The sequence below is a fragment of the Ciona robusta genome, chromosome 1 (assembly GCF_009617815.1).
Source record: "Ciona robusta chromosome 1, ASM961781v2".
Lineage (NCBI taxonomy): Eukaryota > Metazoa > Chordata > Ascidiacea > Phlebobranchia > Cionidae > Ciona > Ciona robusta.
In genome coordinates, this window is record NC_143235.1 from 9,853,641 (window position 1) to 9,875,912 (window position 22,272).

Here is a 22,272-nt window from a genome sequence, read left to right on the forward strand (position 1 = left end):
TCCCCACTCTGACACGTTTTTGAAATAGAAACCTACTCGCTTTTCGTTGTGACCCGAGCACGCGTTACTGGTAACTCTATAACCTTTTAATTGACCGAGCGATTAAGCGGCGTAGAATTACCGCGATCGAACGCGAATTCCTGCAGGACAATGGCCAGTGGGGAAACGCGTCGCTTCAGGTTATTAATCTAAGAAGTCGGCGAAACCAACCATTACCGAACGACAGGCAATTTCGGTCGCTAAGCTCTACTGTCGCCATCTGCTCATATTTAACGTAGAAGAAATTGAGAAATAACGACAACGCTGGCTTAACCAATCGTGGAGTGGGGCGACTAAAGAGTTGTTTTTGAAGCGAGTTACTTTACAAACTCACCAAGCTGGAAACGTCGATAGTTGCGAGAGACAGGCTACCGGAAAACGTTCTCTGATCTCCGGGCGTATCGATTTCCGGCCTTTTACGCTTGATCGGTAAAAATAAAAATCTTCGTCCCCGTGAGGTTAAGAATTACAACCGCCTGATGCAAATTATACTAACCGAATAATTCTTAATTAGCTTTGCGCCCAAATTTGAAATGGGAGCATCAAAAGGCTGATTCCAAACGCTGCTTTTACTCAAGTCAAAACAGTATCATTATTTCTCTATCATTCTGAAACTTGAAACCTTAATGACTTTAAAATATCCCACAATTGTCCGTTTATAGCCTGCCTCAGTGGTTCGCTTTGTCAAGACGCTCGATATACTGCGTAATAGCAAGAAAGAGTTAACCATCACGACACAGTTACTATCTGTGGGGTTCACCTATCTGACGCGTTAGGAAAATCAGTCGTCTTTTACTCTTTCAATCCAGACGGTTTGATGCTGGCACTGATATCCAGCCCAGCCCCCTTGGGCTAACATGCGAGACGGTAGATCATTTATTTGAACGAGGTTTCGATTGGTTTTAGTAGCTCACCGAATGACGCATAGCTGTCTCATATTCCCGTTAAGGGCTTTTAAATTTGGCCACAAAATTATGTAAAGGCTTCAGTCATCAATTGGACCACTTATTCTAATTGGCTTTTTATTTTTATAAGATAACAAATTGAGATGTACAAGTGATAAACAAAACTTGTCCTAAGGTAAAATTTCTACAGTTTCTAACATATATGCTCACGTTGCCTTTAAATAGCAACGAAAGTAGCACAGTTACGTATGTGGGCCGGTTAAAAATATTGAAAGGTATAACAAGAATTGCACAGAAACAATATTGCACTGTATAACATAACAGGAGGGTAATTATAAAATAACACTGGATATAAGGCAGTATGTACATTTAAACAATTACCTCAAAGCTGAACGTATATCAAAATAAACAAAAAATCCATACCCCAAAATAAACACTGGACCCAGAAATACAACAACGATATAACACAAAGAAGAATGATGAAATAAATAGAAAACACTATCGCTGTTCTAAGACGACGTATTGGAAATTGTAAGAATCGAACCAGCATTTTTTCTAATGGGAATCCCGTGTATTGTAGCGTGGTTAATTTTTTACTCCAGTGGTTCTGTTTTTCGCGATTTTTAGTTGATATTCACCTTTAACCATACTAAGGCATATAACATAATGCAACCTATAACAGGTCGCACACTATCGGTGGAAAACCACGGAAACATGTAACAGGATAAGAGAGAGTCGGTGGTCTTGTGGTATGGAAGATATAACAGTGAACTTTATTCTTTTCTGATAGTTATCTATTGCACCTGTCTACATGTTAACATAGAGGAATAAAGAAGCAACTTCTTGAAATTATACGATTTTATACAAAGTACCTTATTATGTGAAATTCGATGCAATGTTTGCAATCATGACTTTTCATGGGGTTGAATTGACAGCCAACATTTTACAGCGGAAAACAGAAACAGCCCTGCTGGTACCACCGTTTAATGTAACCTCGACGTCTTAAAAACTCGTTCGCTTGGTGGTCGTACATTTGTCTGCTTAGAAGAACATTCTTGACAGAGCCGATTCCGGGACTCGCACTGTCGGTTTGTTGAATCTAAAGCAACGTTTTTATTATAAGGTATATACGAAGAAATTTGAGTTTTTTGAGTTTTATAAATGTCACATGTCAAAATTAGTTATGTAGGTATTTCCTTCAGCAAAGATATATTCTTCCGAGTTTCTTTAATAAAACGAAAGGTGGTATAGAAGTTTTGATCTTACGGTCGTACTTGTATATGCGTTGAATACCGTAACACAGGTTTTTAATTTAGTTAAAGTAATATTCACCAGTGGTTCTGACGCTACTTGCACTTGCTATAAAGAAAACAAAACGATTATTCCGAAAATGATTTAAGTACAACCACATACCCCGTGCACAGCAAACGTGTCTTGTAAAGCTTGCAAGATGACGTAAAAATGATCATCGTCCGCGTAAAATTTATTCGGATCTGTGACGTCATGGCTCCCGTCGGAATCTGATTCAATAGGTGAAGTAAATGAATCATCTGACGTAATCGATGATGACGTTTCACTTATCTCAATTCTTGAAGACGTCGGTGTGGAACCTTGGGCGAAAAGGACTGAGTATTATAGAATGAATTAATAATTGGCACTTTTAACGGGGCAACTTTAATAGTTGTGTAGTGCTGTGGGGTAAAATGGGATACCGTTAGGACCCAAATCCCATATTTCTTAAAAGATTATTTTAGGATTCCTTACTACAGTTCGAACTGAGCGAATCGTCCACGAGATCTGGTAAACGACTTGTATTTTTCTCCCGAACAAATAACAAAGAGATGAGCTTCTGTCTTATTAATTCCTCGCATTTCTTGTGTGCTTTTGATTTTGCTGTAAATGTATTATACAACCGATGCATAGTAGAATATACGTTATGTTTAAGAAATGTATTATAGCAATTAGCTTTTGTAGAGAAGGCCATTAAGGTGGCGAGCGTATAACATGACTTTTTAAGTTTGTTTGTTTTCACACAACATTACCGTTTTATGCAACTGACATTAGTACAGCGACTAAATATTGCAACCACCTTAAACAGTTTTTTAATCATAATGGGTTTTAATGACTGCCGACAATGTCGTCGCTATTTCTCTAACTTTCGTTATTGTGGATTTTTCCTGATCTTCGTTACCGAAGAAGAGTATTTGAAGAGACAAATAAAAGGTTTAGTAGGGTGGGAGAAGATGGGACACCTTTTGCTTCTATTCTCTCATTCCATTTGGTAGTAAACATAGAACATTCAAAAAATTATATAAACCGTATTTTCACGACTCCAATAGACAGTTGTTAATTGTTTAAAACACGATCAGAATATTTGAATATTATGTGATAAAGGTGTCCCACCTTACCCACCCTAATATATAAACACAAGCGTGGTTGGACACACGTAAACGTGGGTCATGCGCGTTCGTTGATATTTAACAACATGAAACATAAATACAAATGTCATAAATGAAATTATGCTATACCTTTGCTTGGAGGCAGCTTGGGATAAGTCTTAGACACGTGTTGCAGGAGTTGACGGCCGCTAAATGACTTGTGTTTTTTACGAATCTCCATTAATAACTGCTCCATTTTGATAGGCTAAATAAAAAAAAACTAAATGTACAGGGAAGTTTGTGCAACATGAAAGAATAAATATATGTAGTAGGGTGGGATAGGTGAGACACCTTTAAACAAGATATCCAAATCTACAACCGCGTTTTAAACAATTAACAACGGGCTATGGAAGTCGTGAGGATACGAATTTATACTTCTTTGAATTTTCTTTGTTTACTACTAAATGGGACGAGAAAATAGGTGTTCCATTTTTCCCCACGCTAGTATATTTATTATTTTGCTGTACAGTTGGTAAAATACGTAGCTTTTCAGGGTCAGAATGTTTTAATCGTATAGGCAAAGCAAGGGTGAGCTATAAAACAAGAAATGTGTTGAAAAATTCGTACTTGATTTTCCAACGATTCGTGGATGCCAATTACTCGTTCTGTGGCGAGTGTGTAAAGCTCCAGGAGTTTTAGTGATGGCTGGATGTCTTCAGTCATCTCATCTTCCTGGAGGAGCTCGAAAGATGAGAAGATGTTGGCAAAGAAGCGGAAGAGATTAAGTAGAACAAACGAACGTTTTCTCATATTCAGTGAATGTTGACCCAATTTCATTACAGTAGTTTTGAAGATCTATTGAATTGCGAATATTTTAGGATTAGATGAATTTGCTTTTGATTTTGACGCACGGAATACATTTTAGTAAATTACCTATTGTGTGAAATACAAGACATATTGTCGTTACTCGTTACCATTTGCTAATGTCAATACGAACGACTGCAGTGGATGTTTTGTTTGCTTGACCGCATTTCTGAACATATAGTTACACAACTCGTGCGACACATACCTCTAGAAAAAGTTTCCACACCGTCTGGTGCAACTGCGGCAAAACTTCTGTGCGTACGAGGGTAGAGAGTTGGTTAAGAATGTGGTATAGATCAGAGGTTACAGGTTCGAAAAACTGTTCGCAAATTTCAACATCCGTCGTTGTGTTGGGGCAGTTATAACGGGTAAAGTTCACGTTCGGTTTATCCAATAGAGATAAAAGTTTCCCAAACACCGTTTTAGTTACCCTCCAACCCAGAACACCACATAGTGAACGTGCACATGTCGTCACCGACTCTCCACACCGATCCTATGTAAGCAAAGCATTATTTCCCCCATAGGGTTAGCGTTCATTTGCGAGGATGACTTGCATTAAATGCATGCAATGCAAAACGCACCGCACGTGAGTCGACAGCAGTTAACTCAGTTGTCAAATAAACACGCGTATTTGCATTACGCGATTGCTCGATTTTAAACTTTACGATTGCTGCGTGGGTGTAACTGTTTGACCGCATCAATTGTTCGGTTATATGAGCAAATGGGCCGATAATTTAAAATTTGAAACGATTCAATGAAAACCTTTAAAAGTTTTACCAAGAGTGGTGTAATCCCAAGGACTAATATAGACTCTTGCTCGTCCACCAAGTCTGCATCTGTACAACTTCGCTGTCTGCTACGACCGTGGTCATTCCGTCCCTCCATTAGCGTATATGAACGCCTCAATCTCGGTGGTTTATTCCCAACTCCGAGTAAATGTACATCTACGCTTGATGTGTGAGGTGGCATGTCTTGCTCGCTGCTTCTTTGAGCATTATTGTTGTTCCCGTCCGTTGGTAATTCACTTAAAAAATTCACGATCTCTGTTCCAGATTCAACCATGCTTTCATCGTGGCAGATCAGTGATTCCGAATCCGGATTGTCAGCTGGTTTATCGCTGGAATTACTAGGCCCTACATAAACAACTGTATCTTGACTGGAATCACTGCCTTCTGAATACAAACTTTCCTGCAAATTAACAACGTATTGAGGTTTAAACGTCTATATTATGTACAAACAGAAAATAAATGTAACAACATTATGTGCTTACCGTAGTTCGTGTCTGGTAAATATCCGAGTCACTTAATCGCTCATGCATGGAGGAATTTCTTGACGACGTCATCGCTGATGACGCAATAGTTTCGGAGATTTGAAGCGCACGACACAACTTTTCAAAGATCACATGTCGCCCTCCCAACAAGAGAGCAACATTGTTTATTCGCCTGCACATCTGAGATGTAAAAAAATACTCTTATTGGGTGGTTACCAATGGATGGTTAAATATGGCATTTTGAAAAAAAAAGAATTACTTGCCAAGATATATATATATATATATATATGTATATTGAACCTCATAATAGGGGCATGAAGTTCAGGAAATACTACAACTGTGTTATAACTGAAAATAAAGCCAAAATAAAAACCTTTGCATAACCGCTGTTTGTAGAAAAGTCATCAGCTTCTGTGGTTGAACATCTAACACTTTCCATTTGATGACGACAGCAATTAACCGTTCCATTAAGTGCTCTAAACAACACAAATAGAATGTTTCAAATCTGTTTCAGTAGAGAAAATAATGTAAAAAATGACCCAAATAATAACTATACCCTGTTCCCGCATTATGGTGGTAAAATGTTGTATTTATGAGGTAAAAAATTGTGTATGGCATCATCATTATATTTAGATAATATATAAGAACAGAATATAAGACACAACACATTTTATAGTAAAAAGGTGTCACCTTCGTTTTAGTTGTTCCCTTTTTTCCTTTGTTACATACTGCAGCACACGTTTTTCAGGAATATTGCAAAGGTCCATGTTAAGCATACAATCACAGTATTGTTTGATTATACGTGACATAACCTGAAAAGCATTACGTCATTGAATTTGTGGTGTTTATAAGAGCACTTCAATTATATACAAGTTTTAAAGACAAATACCAAGAATTTTCAATATGACCTTCACAATTGCAATCTGCTGTTGTAATCATAAAGTCCAATAAACTGTGCCATTACACCACGCATGAAGTTAAGAGTAGTTGTGTGTACCAACCTCAAACACTTGAATACAAAATAAATCTTTGTTGGTTGCAGCAGAAGGAAGTTTGTACAGATCATACGGCAGGTTAAGTAGTGGTTGCACCAACCCCTCAATAAATGCAATAAACCTGTAAAAAAAATCTTGCGACATATTTGAACATTTTGTTAAATGGTGTAATTTAGGTTAAGTTAAAGTAGGGTGCAACTATGCAGTAGAACGAACTATGCAAACAAAGTTAATCATTAAAGGACATCCTTGTTGTTGCTGTTGCACACTGGGTAAACAATACATAACAAAATACCTGTTTATCAAAAGAACCAAATCCAATGCGGACTGCGTAAATGTGAATGAAGGTCTGATGACTGTAAAGTTGTCACGTGAGCTTGTTTTAAGGGTCATAAACTCAGAGATCTCATGTCGTGGTTCATTTTCCACACCACACCCCACCATAGTGTTCATTCTCATACGTTGAGTATTGTCATGCCCCTCAGTCTGCATGTAACAAGAATTACAATAACAAATACTTTTGTGACTGTCACATGTTGAGAATAATAATATAACACAATGCATACCGTGGTGCGTTCTGTGGTCACATGTGTGTTTGCATTGTCAGTGGTCACTGACTTTTTACGGCGATCTGAACACGAACTGGTACGAGTGTCCGGCATCTCTGGAACCAGGAAAACTTCTTCTGTATTTAAATTCACCGAACATCCTTTCCCATGATCCTTGATGAATAAAAGCATTGACTTGCTCATCCTTGACCTAATTTCCCTCATCCAGAAACGCCGTTTATCATGGAAGACTGTCTTCCAGTTCAATGATAGATCTTCCATTGAAGGTGTGTGGCAAGTTTTAAAAACACATTCTTCAAATTCAAACAACCTGAGAAAATAAAAAAAAAACAGTCCAACAAAGTTCTTTAAGTTCTTCCTAGAACTGTGCATATGGATTTGGTTATAAAAATTACAGCCGATTAACTACTATTCCTATTTATGGATTTTTAATATCATTTTAGGAGAAATGAAGCTACTGCATTATTTTCAGGTGCTACCCTATAGGACTCAATAAATATAACATAGAATAAATAAATAGATAGAACATCACTTATGAGTTATAAATACCAAAATAAAAATTTAAACTAAAATTCCAAAATGTTTATTACACTCAAACGTGAAAGAGTTGAATATTAATCCAATTACTTTGATGGCAGATGAATGTTTGAGACAAATTCAAATGATTTATCTTCAAAAGACTTTGCAGCCTGGGAATCGTTTGCCAAATCCTGTACATCTTTAAGCACCCTTGTGTAAAGCACCGCAGCTGAAGATTTTGAAACATTTTCAATGTAAGGTTCAAAGGTAGATTGAAATCCTTCTTTGCTGCCATTGCAAATTGTTTCCATGGAATATTGGATAGCGCGGAGAAGACATGCAGATTTAGAGGTAATGCAAGGATCTTCACAATCACATTTCAAATGCTTCTGACTCTCATAGCCTTCAATGACTGCTGCCCTAAGAAATAGTTGAAGTTAAATGTTTTTGCTGTTTTCCTATGTAAAGGGTGCATTTTTGTCCTTACACATAATTTCATGGAAGAATTTGATAATATTTGTTAAATAAATAAATAGACTGGTTAAAACTGCGCAGTTGTCCAATTTGTGAAAATAAGGTAAAAATAATCAAAGTAACATACATGGTAACTCTTGCACGAGGTGTACACCCACATTATAACGATTGTCGTTTTCTGGCGATTTATTTATTCATAATTTAAGTTTACAAAATTTTAAATTTTAATTAGCAACATACTGGAACCATTTCTCGACACAAAACGGATAATCATTTTCTCTTTGTTCGTCGTACAATTGTTGCCATGTGTAGCAACTATGCAGAAGAGCAAGTGAAGTGCTCAGTTGGTCTTTAGTAGGCTTCCAAGTTGTAAGGAATGAACACATCATAGATTTCAAATCTTCTATCACCATCTCTAGTTCAAAGAACATATTTATGTTTAGTGTGGCCAACTTGGCGTGCATGTATATTTAATCATAGGTTGCAATTGCAACACAAATCTTAAAACGGTGACACACTTTTGAGTCATGACCCAAGAGTTAAAAAGTAGTAGCATATTGTAATAATGTTACTTAGCGATTATACTCTTTTTTTAAATTTTGGATTAATATGAATTTTTCACTAACACTTAAGTATGCATTGAAAATTTGTGATATAAAGTTTAAGTTTATGTTAACGCAGCTATCGCAACAATGACTGTACAGACATTAAACTTTATTATGCAAACATTGCACTTAAATGTCAATACAACATTAGAATGATCTGGACTTTGTTCAAAGGTGAGGTCACTCGGAATAAACAATTAAAGCCACAGAAAATACCAACTAATAAATGTTTATTAGGTTGCTTACTACCTGTGAGTTCATTCATCAATTTAACTTCTGATTTTAATATCACATGCACGCCAAAGTCACCAGTGAGAAAGTTTAAAATCTCTTTCAGCTAAAATGTAATTCATGTATGAATTTGCTTGGATGTATTGAAATGCATGAATAAATATTACTTGTTTACTTAAACTTTAAACTCGTTGTATAAATATTAAATAATATAGTACATTTAAACAATTACACAGCTTTGTTGACGTTATGAATCAATTAATGTATTTTCTTTTTTCTGTAAAGCTGACAACTTGAATAATCCATTAGTGACCTTATGATTTAAGCATACCAATAATCAGTGTCTTTTCCACAAACACAACAATTATAATTTGTTTTAACAAAACTTACGCAATGCTGTAACTCTTCTAAAGTCTCCAAGTCACCCAACGCAAGGATATTACTATCCATACACTTCAGCAAACACTGAAAGTACATGACATGTTGTGTCAGCGGAGAAACACGATATCTCAATGCAAACTCTGCAAGAAGTCTGCTTGACTTGGATGAAAGTATCTTCCCTGCTCTTGGAAGACTCGCTGAAGATACAGATGGGGATAAAGAAGTTTCCGGAATAGTTAGCGTTGATCCATTCTTGATCATATCACTGAGTTCATAATTTACAACCTGGAGAAAAATGAAAAATAAAAATCAGTAAAATAAAGGCAGCCCATGTTAAAGTACAAAAAGTTTTAATTCCTGCCACCCAGGGGAATATACTTATTTTAGGAAATCATGAGTTCTTCGGTTTCAAATGCAGCCAGCAGTATTATATATAATCTATTTTGGGAAATGGACCAATCCTGGGTCAGATTGCAGGTACCATGGAGTGCCTGGCTACGAACTTACACGAATAGAACATATTATGTAAAAAAACATCACTATTTTGGCAATCAAGATAAATGTATTGAGATATTTTTGTATCTCTTACTTTAGATAGAAGTGTCCTGTAGTCCTCACATCTATTACGCGTTGAAATATAAATATCAGGGCTGTCTAAACCAGGAAGTCTGGATATGAAAGAATTAATTTCATCTCTTTCAACTTTCTGCCACCTTCGATTGTCCTCAACTGACTACAAATGAATGAAATGATCAATTTTAAATAAAGCGATTTGTTTTAAATATTTAAATGATTTATATGCAATGCTGTTAGGAAAAATGACACTTTTTTATATAGGCTCAGAAACAATACTGACAGTTTTCTTATCGATTAAAAAAGTCAAATTACCTACATAGACTAAAACCATTAAAGCTAAATTTCAGCTTTCACTTTTTTTATAACGTAAAATATTTATTTTGCAGACTATCGTTTAAAAATTGTAAATGCAACATACTTTAAATTGCTCAACAAAAATATTTACACTTTTTATATTATAAGTTTATTACCTTTGAAATAAGTTTAACAAAGTACCTTGCATAGCAAAAATAATTTACTATACTTACATAGAACTCATCTTGTTTGTAGTACGGGTGTTCATTTTTCTCGGACACTTGTAGTTGATAAAACAGCTCTGATTGTAGAGACTGCTCTTTATTTGATTGTGATATAATGTGCTGGTAGTCTCTGTGTTTCTTGGATGGATGTTTACAAAGCTTGCGAAGAAATGAACCCAGAATCAATGCAACCTCACTGTAAAAAAAACAGGAAATTTTGCATAAAATGAAATAAATTTAAAATAAGAAATACTTTTATTTTTATGTTTGTTGTGTAAATACTTGCTAGAGTCTCTTGCTTTCCATGTTTTTGTTTATAAATATATGTTTAATCAACGTTAACAAACTTATAATAGGAATCATCAATTGCTGATTTTTTGACATTTTTTTATAAAATGCTTAAAATAATAACAATTTTCAGCTTACCCATCTTCCTTGTTCAGTAAGCTATGGCTTTGTAATGTGCCTGTGTAAATATATAAGAATAAAAAACAAAACAAAATGGATATATATTAAATACAACCTGCATGTTTACATGGTAGCAACACAGGATGTTTAACGCATGCAGACATTGCTTTGTAGATGAGAAAATCACAATCTTTCCAATAACTCTGGTGAGACCTCTTTTCCGAAATAGATGTCATGCTGCTGCTGCTGCCTTTGGTAAAACATGACTTTAAGTCAAAATAATTTTGGTAATTTGTTTTTTGGTTGGCCAAGACACTTTTATAATATGAATAATAACGGCTGTATATGAGTATATGGGTATCACAAATTTCAAAAAGTCTTGATAATTGTAAGCTAAAATAAAATGACCTCTAACTTTTTCTGCCAACCATTTTTTTAATTATTATGGTAAAACCACAAAAGCCTGTGAGATAACTCTGGCCTACTATATATTACCTTTGGCACACCACAGTAAAGTAGTACACTTTTTATACAATAAAAAACTTTTGCTTTTTTGCATCTAAACCTGCATTACCTAATGCTTCACAGTCATCCATATAAATATAATCACTTTCAGAATTGGAACTGGTAACCACTGTCCCATCTCCTGGTAAAGAACGAACAGATTTTCGGAACTTGGTAGGCCTCATACGACGAGGGAAACTTTTTGATTTTGATGGCATTGGTTGAGATACGGTTTCCGAACTTGGGACTTCTATATGTGGACATACATGAGGTACAACTTTCTCCTTGATTTGATCAAACCTAGAATTGAAACATTGGATGCAAAAAATATAGTTTAACATGGCGAAGCTAGAGGGGATTCAAAGGTTAAATGAACTTATTAAAAAATATTTGTGAAATATATGTAGTGAAAATATATATAAACATATTGCACTTTGTTTGGATGTATCTGGTGCACAGGGTGGCAAATTCTAAGCACAATCCATTTTTTCTACTATTAGTATTAGCACCAAACTACAGAAGTTGTGTTGTTTGACTATTCAATGTGAAACTAAATGTAACTGTAAGCATGTAGAACCCTTACCCAAGTTCAACAAATGGGTTGTGAATACTTTCCAGCGAAGAATTAGAAATCAGAATCTGCATCGCTGTTCTGGCATCTGAGCAATTAAAGTCCGTCATGTCTGATAAAATATCCATGATTTCTCTTATTTGTTCTCACTTCATCTTTTATATAATCACTTTGCTCTTAATTTATGAATGAAAGTTTACAGAAACTGTTTTATTATATTGTAGAATTTTGCAATAAATTAGCCCATAAACTGCTTCGTAAATCTCTATCGGACTGCGTCACTGCTGCATCGAACAAGCAATGCAGACTGACTGTGCAAATACAAGAAATGCGTTTATAAAGGACTTTAAGCGGGTATTTCCCTCAAGGGGAAGTTATGTTCTAGTCCGGTAAAACTTAATTGTAATTTAAACTGGGGTGTAAGAAAACGAATCTGGCACTTTTGCCTCAGTGTGTGTGTGTGGACCTTCAAATTTAGTAAACTTAAACGCTCAGTTTACAACCAGACGATTTCGAAGAATGTTTTGGGGCGTAGGAAAACTCAGCATATTTCGCAGATTTGGTGCAATCTGCTGGACAATTGCGCTTGTGTATTGGTTCAAATAAAAGCGATAACGATAAAAATACGACGTGACAGTGACATAAATAAAAGTAACACCTTATTGTTATCGTGCAAAACTGAGCAATCACAATGATAATACTATGCATATTTCAAAACAGGTTACTTTCACTATTGCACGCGCCATACAAGAATTACCAGCAGACATATAAGCTCCCTTTAAGCGAACTGCGCCTCGCAGCAGATCACTGCTTTATAATTTAATTCGCCCACTTGCAACCTGTAAAACTCATTCGGGTCCATCACTGGATACGGTGTTAAGCAAAGAGGGAGAAGGAGCGACTGCTTTGTTATTGCGACTGAATAAAGAAGAAAGTTGGGACCTTCTTGCTTTCACGAAACCACCGGAAATTTCCGGTTTATTCCGGTTGTCACGAAATTTACTGACTCCCTCCTCGGCAGCGCTGCTATTTGATATAAATAATTGTCTACGGTCCTTGGTTTCCGGATAAAAATAGTCCTCCGGCCTGGGAGGTATAAGAGCAAGAGGAGTCGCAACCACAAAAGAAGATCCCGATCTTGTTTTAGGAGAATTAGGTTGACTCGGTGAACTAGAAATGTAAATACAATTTTCATGTCTTGAATATGTTTCTTATGTTAACGTGGATAAGGCAATAAATAAAACCACCTGTGCGTGACTCGATTCCTAAAAGATGTTGTTTCTTTTTCCTCCTTGAACGTTACACCGCTGCTGGAGTTATGGTAGAACGATGAATCTCCTTGAAGAATCGATTTACGTCTAGCTTGAATGATTGCCTCAAACTGAGATTAAAACACTTTAGTAATGACAAGAGCATCAAGATATAACTGATATACGCACAACTGTTATGTATGTTAATGGTATTGGTTTGTGGTCAATAACTGCTACGATATATACAAAACACACATGACACGCATATAGTGTAGGATTACGTTTTCTACTTTTAAACTTAAAGCACGAATGTCGTGTAACCACTACTTCCGACTTTTCGCTTTTCTATTTGTACTATTCCAAATCGTTCCTATTCATATACACCCACCTCTTTGGAATTGTTTGCAGATTTGTTAACACTTGGTTTCTCCAACTTAATTCCATGACTTGGTTCATTGATCTTACCAGGGTTTGGAAGAGGTTTACTAAACCCATCTAATCCTAATAACCACCAAGTCGTCATTGTTCCTCGGCCCTGTCAAGAGACACGGTTACAGCTTTAAATGAAAGCCTAATTAAGTAGTATTAATAAACATTAATAAACAGACAGGAGGCAACAGCAGAAACCATGTATGCAACCTTGTGGGTGTTTTTTGTCTTATTTTCTTTTTTTGGCTTATGTGGGCACCCAATTAAGACCATACTGGGTGACAGTTATTGCGAAAGACAAGCAAGCGCCTGCGTCTCCAGTAAGCTATGCAGTCTTGCATGGTCTATCTCGTATGTCAGTATGTACTTAACTTTTAAAATAAGAAGTATGTACTAAACCTAAAATAATAAAAAAATTAAATTCTGCAAGCTTAAACATTACACGAACTAGGCCGTGGACCAACTTACTTTCAATTCAATCGTCCCTCTTTTCTGAAGTTGAAATTTCTTCTCACTTTTCTGGAGCAGATCAGCCGTGTCAGAGCTGATGTGAATTCGACTTGCTGTAATTGATGCAATATTAAAATATACAATTCATGTAACCCACATCGACAACTCAAGTATAGCAATGTAGTTTAAGGTGTCCTGTCATTATTGCCACTTCGTGGAAATAATTTATTGAATAACTGTAGTGTAGTTCTTACGGATGCCTGTAGTCTCCAGTCTTGAAGCTGTGTTAATGGTGTCTCCGAACAAGCAATACCTCGGCATAGTTAACCCTACCACGCCCGCAACAGCTGAACCTGTAAAATACATGATATTATAAAGATGATATTTTATCTAAACAAAGTCAAACTTCCATACCAGAATGCATGCCGATTCGTATTCTTAGATCTAGTTCTGGTAGATGTTGCACACGGAACGTGGTGGTTGCACTCATGATGTCCAGAGCCATAAGCGCAGCTTCTTCAGCGTGTCTTTCGCCAATAACCTTGAAATAGCGAGGTAAATAACATTTCCATGCTATTTTGTTGTCCGTTATACGGCTACAATTATCAAGTCATATAAACGAAGGGGCAATACGGGCCAATTCGAGGAGCAATACGGGCCAACTCTGACCTATAGGCCCCGTGTAAACACAATACAAAAGCCAATACAACTTCGTTTAAATCTGTGAGGTTAAACGGTCCTTATTACCTTTGGTATCCCTGATGAAACCATGTAAGCGTCTCCTATGGTCTCAACTTTATAAACGTCATGTTGCTCAATAATTGCATCAAAGCAGGTGTACAAGTCGTTCAAAAAGTCAACAACCTGGAAGTACATAAACAATTTGAAAATTTCTTTTAAGTGTTTTCGGGCGCTAAAAGTATACCATTGCCGCTATATGCGAGGGTGTAAGAAACATTCATAATACATTTACTAGAAGGGTTGAAAAGTGAGTTACATAAACTGACCTGCATAGGTGTGCTGCTGTGAGCAATTGTCGTAAAGCCACAAATGTCGCTGAAATAAATTGTACAGTTGTCGAAGCACTCGGGTATGATTTTCTGGTTCGCCATTAGCAGTTTTGCAACAGATCTGTAAAGATTTTAGTTATAACCGTATATTTAAAAGAGAATTTTTTGTTCTAATATTTATTTTGAAGTTTTGTCATTAAAACGCTTCTCAATGTAAGGGAAAGACGTATGCTTAAACGATGAGAAGCACCTGTGATGTCACCGGTGCAAATAAATAAGTTACATTCCACTCACGGTGGCAACATCCGCATCAACAAATTTTCCGTCTTCTTCTTTTCCTCCCCAAGCTCAGCTGTCCTCTCATTCACTAGCTCTTCCAAGTGACTACTGTAATCCTCCAGTTGCTTCATCATGTTTTCCACGATGTTGTGTTTCACTCCTTTATTCATTCTCTTGATCTCAGAATAGATGGAACTGAAGAGGAGGTAGTAATTTAAAAAGTTTCTCAAATTCTTCTAATATATATATATAGTACTAAGTGGGGGTAAGATGGGACACCTTTAGCACATAAATCAAAATAACCGTGTTTTAAACAAATAGCAACGCTCTATGGGAGTCCTGAGAATACAGTTTTAGAACTCCTTGAACGTTCTTTGTTTACTACCAAATCGGACGAGAAAATGGAACGATAAGGTGTCCTATCTTTCCCCACCCTATTATATCTCTCCAAAAATACTATTTTAAACCTTAAATTTGATGAAAAATCAAGATACTTTTATAACCCAACTATTTAAACAGTAAAGGGCCTAGTTAGAAATATTAATAACGCTTTGAGCAGGATTGTGTTACTAAGCCACCGGAACTATAGGATGCTTCGGATCAAATATTAATTTATTGTAATCTGCGTTTAAATTTCTCTCGTCGTTCCCTTCTTTAAATATTTATCCATATCCCGTAACGTTATTACTGTGAATCAAGCATACATCTAGCTCTAACTTTGCGACGATTGAAAACGGAACATTTGCACCCACCTGAAAGTTAACCTAAGATCTGGTTGTTCCTGCCAGCACTGTCTCATTATTTGTATAATTTCAATAGGGGCGGCATCGGGAGACACTGACGGCCTGTGAAGTACATTAGATTAGAAAAATTATTTTAAAGCCAATTTTGACGGCGAAGTTACTAACCTAATCAATGGTGGTGGTTTCTTTAACTTCTCAATAAGTTCCTCTGGTGCTAGGTTGAACATGCAGAACGGCTCGTCTCGTAATATTAGTTCCTGATGTGGACAGTTTAAAATACAACAAGAATTAGAATAGAAAAAAAAACAAGCAGAATAAAAAGTAGCCTTTTAGCATGTGCAGGTCATGCGCAAAAATTTAAGAGGCACCTTAATTATTACAGCACATCTAAGGACAGTGTGATTGTAACGTAATTATATGCTGGTAGTTATGCAAAAGCAAACCTGCTGCGTCTAACAAAAGTGCGTTGCTACTTGTATACGGTACTAATGTGGGGTAATATGGGACAGCTTTAGAGAAGAACATAATTCCAAAAAAAGATTCTATTTTCAACAACTAACAACGGTCTATAGGAGTCGTAAGGATACGGTTTTATATTTTTTTAAATGTTTTTTGTTTACTACTAAACGGGTCGAGAAAATAGAATGAAAAGTTGTTCCATCTTCCCCATCCTACTATAACTATAGTCCAATACCGCCCTGCCGATGACAGTAAAATATACCTGACAGATGATGGAAAAGCTGTAGGAGTCCCCCTTTTGCGTTCCAATTAAATTTCGATTTTGGTCATTAAGCAACTCTGGGGCAGTCCAAAGAAGATCTGTATACAAACAAAATATTAATAATATAGTTCTACTCAGAATTTAAGCAAAAAAGTAGTAAATCAATGCAAAATTATTGAGTTTTTTTATATATATTTTTGTAAAAGTAAACTTCTCTTGAATATGAATGAATGAATGAATAAAATTTATTTCGTCTCTTCGGTCACGATAACGAAGAACAAGAGAGTTGATAAAAGCGAAAAGACGGGTTGTAACGGTAAAACAACAGTTGTTAAAACACGCTTATTGATAAAAAAGAAAGAAATACTGTTTTGGATAAAAGGCGTGACCGTTACACCCTACATACGATAAAATGTAAAAACTTTGTTAAGAACATTTAAATAAACATATTAAGGTTCTAATTGAAAGAAAAGTGTGCGTAAGGACACAATATGAGTATATATAACAAACCTGTATCTATTGATTTTCGTTTACGTTCAAAAGCGTATTTGGTGTATATAATAGATACAGGTACAGAACTGTGGAGGGAGATGGGACACCTTTAGAACATATTATCCAAATATCCCGATCGTGTTTTAAACAATTACCAACGCTTTACGGGAGTCGTGAGGATACGGTGTTATAATTTTTTTAAAGTTATTTCTGTACTACCAAATGGGACAAGAAAAACAAAAGAAAATGTGTCCTATCTTTCCCCACCCAACTGTATTAATATTTTTCTACTTAATTATAAAACAAAATATACGAACCGGCAGGGTTATCCTTTGCCGGTGCTGGACAATCTACCAAAGCTCGAAGACGATTTACTCCGTAATCTGTTACTTTTAGAACAAATCTTCCATCCACGATACAATTCCTCGACTTTAGGCGACCGTGGCAAACAATTGGGGTGGAATGCAAATACTTAATGCCCTGTAGAGTGAAGTATGACTTAGGTTGGGTCGGTTTCAGGCATCATATGAACAATGGAATCATCATACCCGTACTAGGTCGCTGATCAATGACATTTTAAACGTCCAGTTCAGTTCAAAATCTGTGTTATTTATCAATTCTTTCAAGCTTCGTTTGTGCCCGTATTCCATGACGAGGAACTGGAAGCTTGAGTTCGAGTACAAACCATAAAAACTGCAGATATTTTCATGCCGAAGGTCACGAACCTAAATATAAACAACCTTGGTAAAAACGAAAGATCGAGTCGTTTCATTTCTTCATACAAGCAAGAAAATGTTCCCACAAGACAGTTTTATGTTTTTATGAAGTTAACGTTAACTTTTTTACAGTTAGGTTACCGACTTCATCAAGAAAGTGCCCTATAGTCACCGAAGCGAGTGAAATGGTTTATGTTATGCGATCTGATTACTCATTCAATCGAGCGATTGCTTACAGCAGATGGGGATTAAGCGTTTCCAATTACGAGATTGCGGCATTCACACATATGCCGCATCTCCGAACCATTACGGTCTGAGTACGTCGTGTAAGCTCTGCAGGTCGACTAAAACACTGCATGTACTTTACAGAATTCGTAAAGAATTGTTCTAACCTGGCGGAGTGCGTCTTTTGATTGTTTCTTTAGTTCACTAGAAAGAGGTCCACATAATTGCTTCAAAAACACGTAATCTCCCTGTTTCGAAAAGTTATGGATAAATTCATATGAACTTATTACGTATAGGGATTGAACGAACCTTGTGAATAGCGTAAGTAATATCTTCGACATCAGCGTTATCTGCTAACGTTACAATACTTCCCAATCTTGAACTTGGCATATTGGAAGCACCATCGCCCATTCTACGACTAAAGCAGGAACGTTTAATAAACCAACCTAAACATTTGTATTCGCATCTATTTTTACCTTGTAGGTGAGATAAACGTGAGGTCCGTCTCGTCCAAGAATATTTTGTTCGGTCCATTCAGATATGACTTCATCTCTCTTTTCTTCCTGTACTCAAGGAAAAGGATTTAAACTTTTTATACTTACTTAAGAATTCGTAACATAACCTTTGTATAGTGCCGCAGTGCATTAGTGTATATATTTTCAGAAGCATTTTAAGTTTTTAGCTCCTCGACGCTATGGCAGAGTGATTACAGCGCGCCTGCCTCTATTACAAAGGATATGTATTCGAAGCTCGACGCTGCTACCATTGTAGTCATTTAGGTCTATAAGCAATAAAATACACAACGGACATTGCACATAGTAGAACCTTATGGGTTGTCTAAATTTAAAAAAATTCGAAATATATTGACGCAAAGAGTTATGCATGTGGTGATTCGTATATATAAGCGGGCAATAAGAGGTGTACGAAACAGAACATGCGTGTTATAACAACTGCAGTTTCACGCGAGGATCAATAAGTTTCATTCATTTAAACAATATATTGCTTTGTTCACCTTATAAGCTGCACAATTCCATAACCTATGAAATATATCCCAGTCCCGCTGATCATTGCTACCAAAACACTCAACCCATTGATAGCATTGGGAACAAGTTGGCAAGCAGATACTTCAGAAATACACACATCCTGTAGTGGTACTCCTTGTGATGACCATTTCACCGCGTTCAAGTCGATAACCTAACAGGACAAAAGTTATAATGGCAAAAGCATGCGTATAACAGAATGTACATAACAATATAGTATTATTTTATCTCGTCGGGGTAATGCCCCCCAAAAAACGCAGACATTCAATCCGCGGTAGGCTACTCAAGGGTCTCACCCATACAAAATAGAATCCTTATTTCTTTGAAAACGATAGCGAAGATCATATTATTTAAAGAAGACACAAGGGCTTTTATTCTATATGGGTGAGATCGCGAGGAATGTCATTAGGCCCGTTAGGATTAAAGCGAGAGTTGACCCATTAACCCTATCAAGAATTTGCTTGGTATTCCACATCAGGCAGGAATGACTAAACTTGTTTTTGGTTTTGAACAAATTTATTTCTAGGTATGGTAACATGATGTCTTACCTTGTAGAATCTGTTAGACTTTACTGTTGTATCAATTCGCATTACAGGACTAATCTGCAGATTACCTGTGTATTGTAAAACAGAATTACTGTGAGAACATGTCGATTTAGTGTGAGGCATATCGTAACTCCAAAAATGTAACCCAAAGTTTACAAAGACAGTTGTTTATATTATGGGTAGCTAACCTGCATCGTGTCCTAAAACATCCCATACTGTATAATTCATAACCCTCCATAGCCTTTCTTTGTCAAAACGAATCGGTCCAGAAAATCCAGCAATGTTTTCGAGCCTTATGAAATGATTCGTAAGACGTCTAGAAATCGAAACAAATTGCATTTTAAAAATGGACCTTAAAGCTTACCTTCAAGAAAATATTAGACTGATGGTCAAAGGAAACAAAATGACGTTTATCATTATGTAATATTATCTATACCTTCCGTCCATCAGATTTTGAACCGAGTTCCATCTGGCGAATTGACTTATTCCGACCAAGGTGAGATACAACGAGTCTAAGAAGTACGCAAGATAGGACAGCTCAGTATTCGCTGATCTGCTCTTCACAAAAGCAAGGTGTTCTTCTGGGAATGACTGGTCGAGCGTTGGTGACAAAACGAGGACGTTTTCGTAAATATTTGGTTTTCCAGAACCTTCTGGGTCAGTAGAATTCGTTGTTTCGTTACCAACCGATCTGCGCCGTACATGGACATTTGAACTGAACGAGTTCATTCCTAGATCACTAGGTTGCTCGACGTTGGTACCGCTAGCAGTTGAAGCTTCGTCTGCCGACGTGGTCGATTCCAGCACCTCCGCTATTTTAATCGACTCAGCATAATAATTCGGGCCATTTTTAATCGCGCTGCGACGTGATTTCGAAGCCGCTTCCGAGGTCCGTGTCATCCACTGTGAGAATCCTTTCCCGCTATACAGACCATGCGGATCTACGACAATGTATGCTCTCTCTGCAGCAATGATTTCGTTGAGTTCGTAAGCGCTCCATAACAACTCATCAACAATGGTCATGTTCTCGTATTCCTTTCCGAAACCGTGCGGAAGACACATTATAACGGCTGTAAAGTTGTACAAGTGTTTAAAATCGGCCTATTTAATGAGAACTAATAGCAAAATTAGTATAATAATACTGTGTATAGCTCACAAAAAAGTAACTACCAACCTTATAATTTGCAAATCAGCGCTGTTTTTTATGCGATTGCAAGAAGGTGTTTTTGGCTTACGCTTTTAAACACGAATAGTAATAGCTTACCTGATACCCCTAAGCTACCGATTGCTTCCCATGTATTCCTAAACTTGTCTGTGTTTAATTCCTTATCCTGGTACATGTACTTGGAGATCTGGTCAGTGAAGCTTTCGTAGTATTCGATAGTGTAGTAATTGGATGACATTAACGCGTGCTCTACATGCTTACATACTGCGGCCCATGGCTCAGGATTTGACGTTGCCAATAACGCGACCCTTCGCCATTTAAATTTATCCAGGACGGACATCAAGGAGACGGCTGTTAGGTAAGGAGGAGGTTGGACATCTACAAGAGTGGATTTAGAGTCCGAATCGTCTCCATTTTTCGGGCAAGTCCAGGATACGGAGGGAAAGTTGGAAGATGAAACAGCAGAATCCGCAGCTTCGCAGATAACTTGGTGGTTTGTTTCGTGATGACGTTGTTCGTGAGTGGAGAGCCCGAACACGTACAAGTCACATGAAACTTGATTCGTGACCAGCTCTCTCATCGCCCCTGCAACTGACACTGTAGAACCGAGAGCGATTTCTCGAAACAAAATGGAGACGGTAAGATCACCGAAATTTTTCCTGAACATTTGTTCCACAATGGAGAGGGCCTCTCGATAGTTAAAAAGTCTTTTGTCTGGCGAGTCTGACACAACCCAATTCGGCGATCCAACGGTGGAAGACAGCCCGGAATCCTCATAAGGAAATGTTCTCCATGATTCTTGTTGTACGACTTGAGAAAACACCCCAACCACCACGTCGGACCCGGAGGCGACATTGAATTTAATGTACAATGCAAATATGGTAAGTTCAAGCAAGCCTACATTGGTACGTGAGGCCATGTGTGTTCTTTAACATTATCGCTAAAACTTGCCTATGTTTTCCACTACAATCACTCGCTGTTGAATCCTTATCTTTAAAAAAGAGTTTATCAATTTTGAGCACCTATACGGAAATACTTGAATTTGTTCTTTCCTGAGTAGTTGTATAAAAGTACAAATAAGACAGTCTAGCTAATTATATGAACAACCAAAGTTACTAAACCAATATCAAACTTTTCCTACTTGCCGACAAATAGGGTTCATTGGCGAAGTAATTATATAACAAATATTATGGCTAACCTGAAATCAAACCACTATGCTCACGGGTAGTGCGAGGGAGCGTCACTCGATTTTCCCGTTATGACGTCACAGAAAGAGAGAAAGGAAGGATTTGAATTTAATTGTAAAAGCATATATGCTGCCTAATGGCTCTCAACTGGTAAGCCGATTCGTACGCAATCTGTTGCCTCGGAACGAGCTTACGATGCCTCATATTTCATAA

The 22,272-nt window shown here is 36.9% G+C and overlaps 2 protein-coding genes across 3 annotated transcripts; both read right to left on the reverse strand.

The window, feature by feature from the left end:
• Positions 1–1,044: 1,044 nt before the first annotated feature.
• LOC149742938 (uncharacterized) lies at positions 1,045–12,230 on the reverse strand. 2 transcript variants are annotated; one of them, XM_089877519.1, is made up of 23 exons: positions 11,820–12,230; positions 11,307–11,536; positions 10,848–10,982; positions 10,751–10,790; positions 10,334–10,520; positions 9,820–9,963; positions 9,240–9,515; positions 8,868–8,955; positions 8,254–8,428; positions 7,648–7,959; positions 7,018–7,330; positions 6,747–6,937; positions 6,458–6,572; positions 6,147–6,268; positions 5,830–5,932; positions 5,457–5,636; positions 4,964–5,374; positions 4,392–4,679; positions 3,950–4,177; positions 3,473–3,587; positions 2,709–2,837; positions 2,358–2,554; positions 1,045–2,043 (listed from the first exon to the last, which is right to left on the reverse strand). In XM_089877519.1, exons 1-23 carry the CDS (start codon positions 11,933–11,935, stop codon positions 1,888–1,890), a joined length of 4,251 nt encoding a protein of 1,416 aa, XP_089733645.1. In that variant the 5' UTR covers positions 11,936–12,230; the 3' UTR covers positions 1,045–1,887. The 2 variants fall into 2 exon arrangements, with proteins under 2 accessions (XP_089733645.1, XP_089733653.1); XM_089877527.1 differs by lacking the exon at positions 1,045–2,043 and having other exon boundaries at positions 2,340–2,554.
• Positions 12,231–12,357: 127 nt separating this feature from the next.
• On the reverse strand, positions 12,358–22,040 carry LOC149742939 (retinal guanylyl cyclase 1-like). The gene is made up of 22 exons (XM_089877539.1): positions 20,972–22,040; positions 20,144–20,777; positions 19,896–20,023; positions 19,711–19,775; positions 19,135–19,316; positions 18,599–18,685; positions 18,432–18,540; positions 18,290–18,370; positions 17,730–17,906; positions 17,499–17,661; positions 16,690–16,787; positions 16,134–16,225; positions 15,978–16,070; positions 15,241–15,420; positions 14,944–15,067; positions 14,684–14,800; positions 14,351–14,477; positions 14,191–14,289; positions 13,955–14,049; positions 13,446–13,592; positions 13,055–13,188; positions 12,358–12,977 (listed from the first exon to the last, which is right to left on the reverse strand). The coding sequence occupies exons 1-22, from the start codon at positions 21,789–21,791 to the stop codon at positions 12,656–12,658; spliced, it is 4,074 nt and encodes a 1,357-aa protein (XP_089733665.1). The 5' UTR covers positions 21,792–22,040; the 3' UTR covers positions 12,358–12,655.
• Between the last annotated feature and the right edge of the window lie 232 nt (positions 22,041–22,272).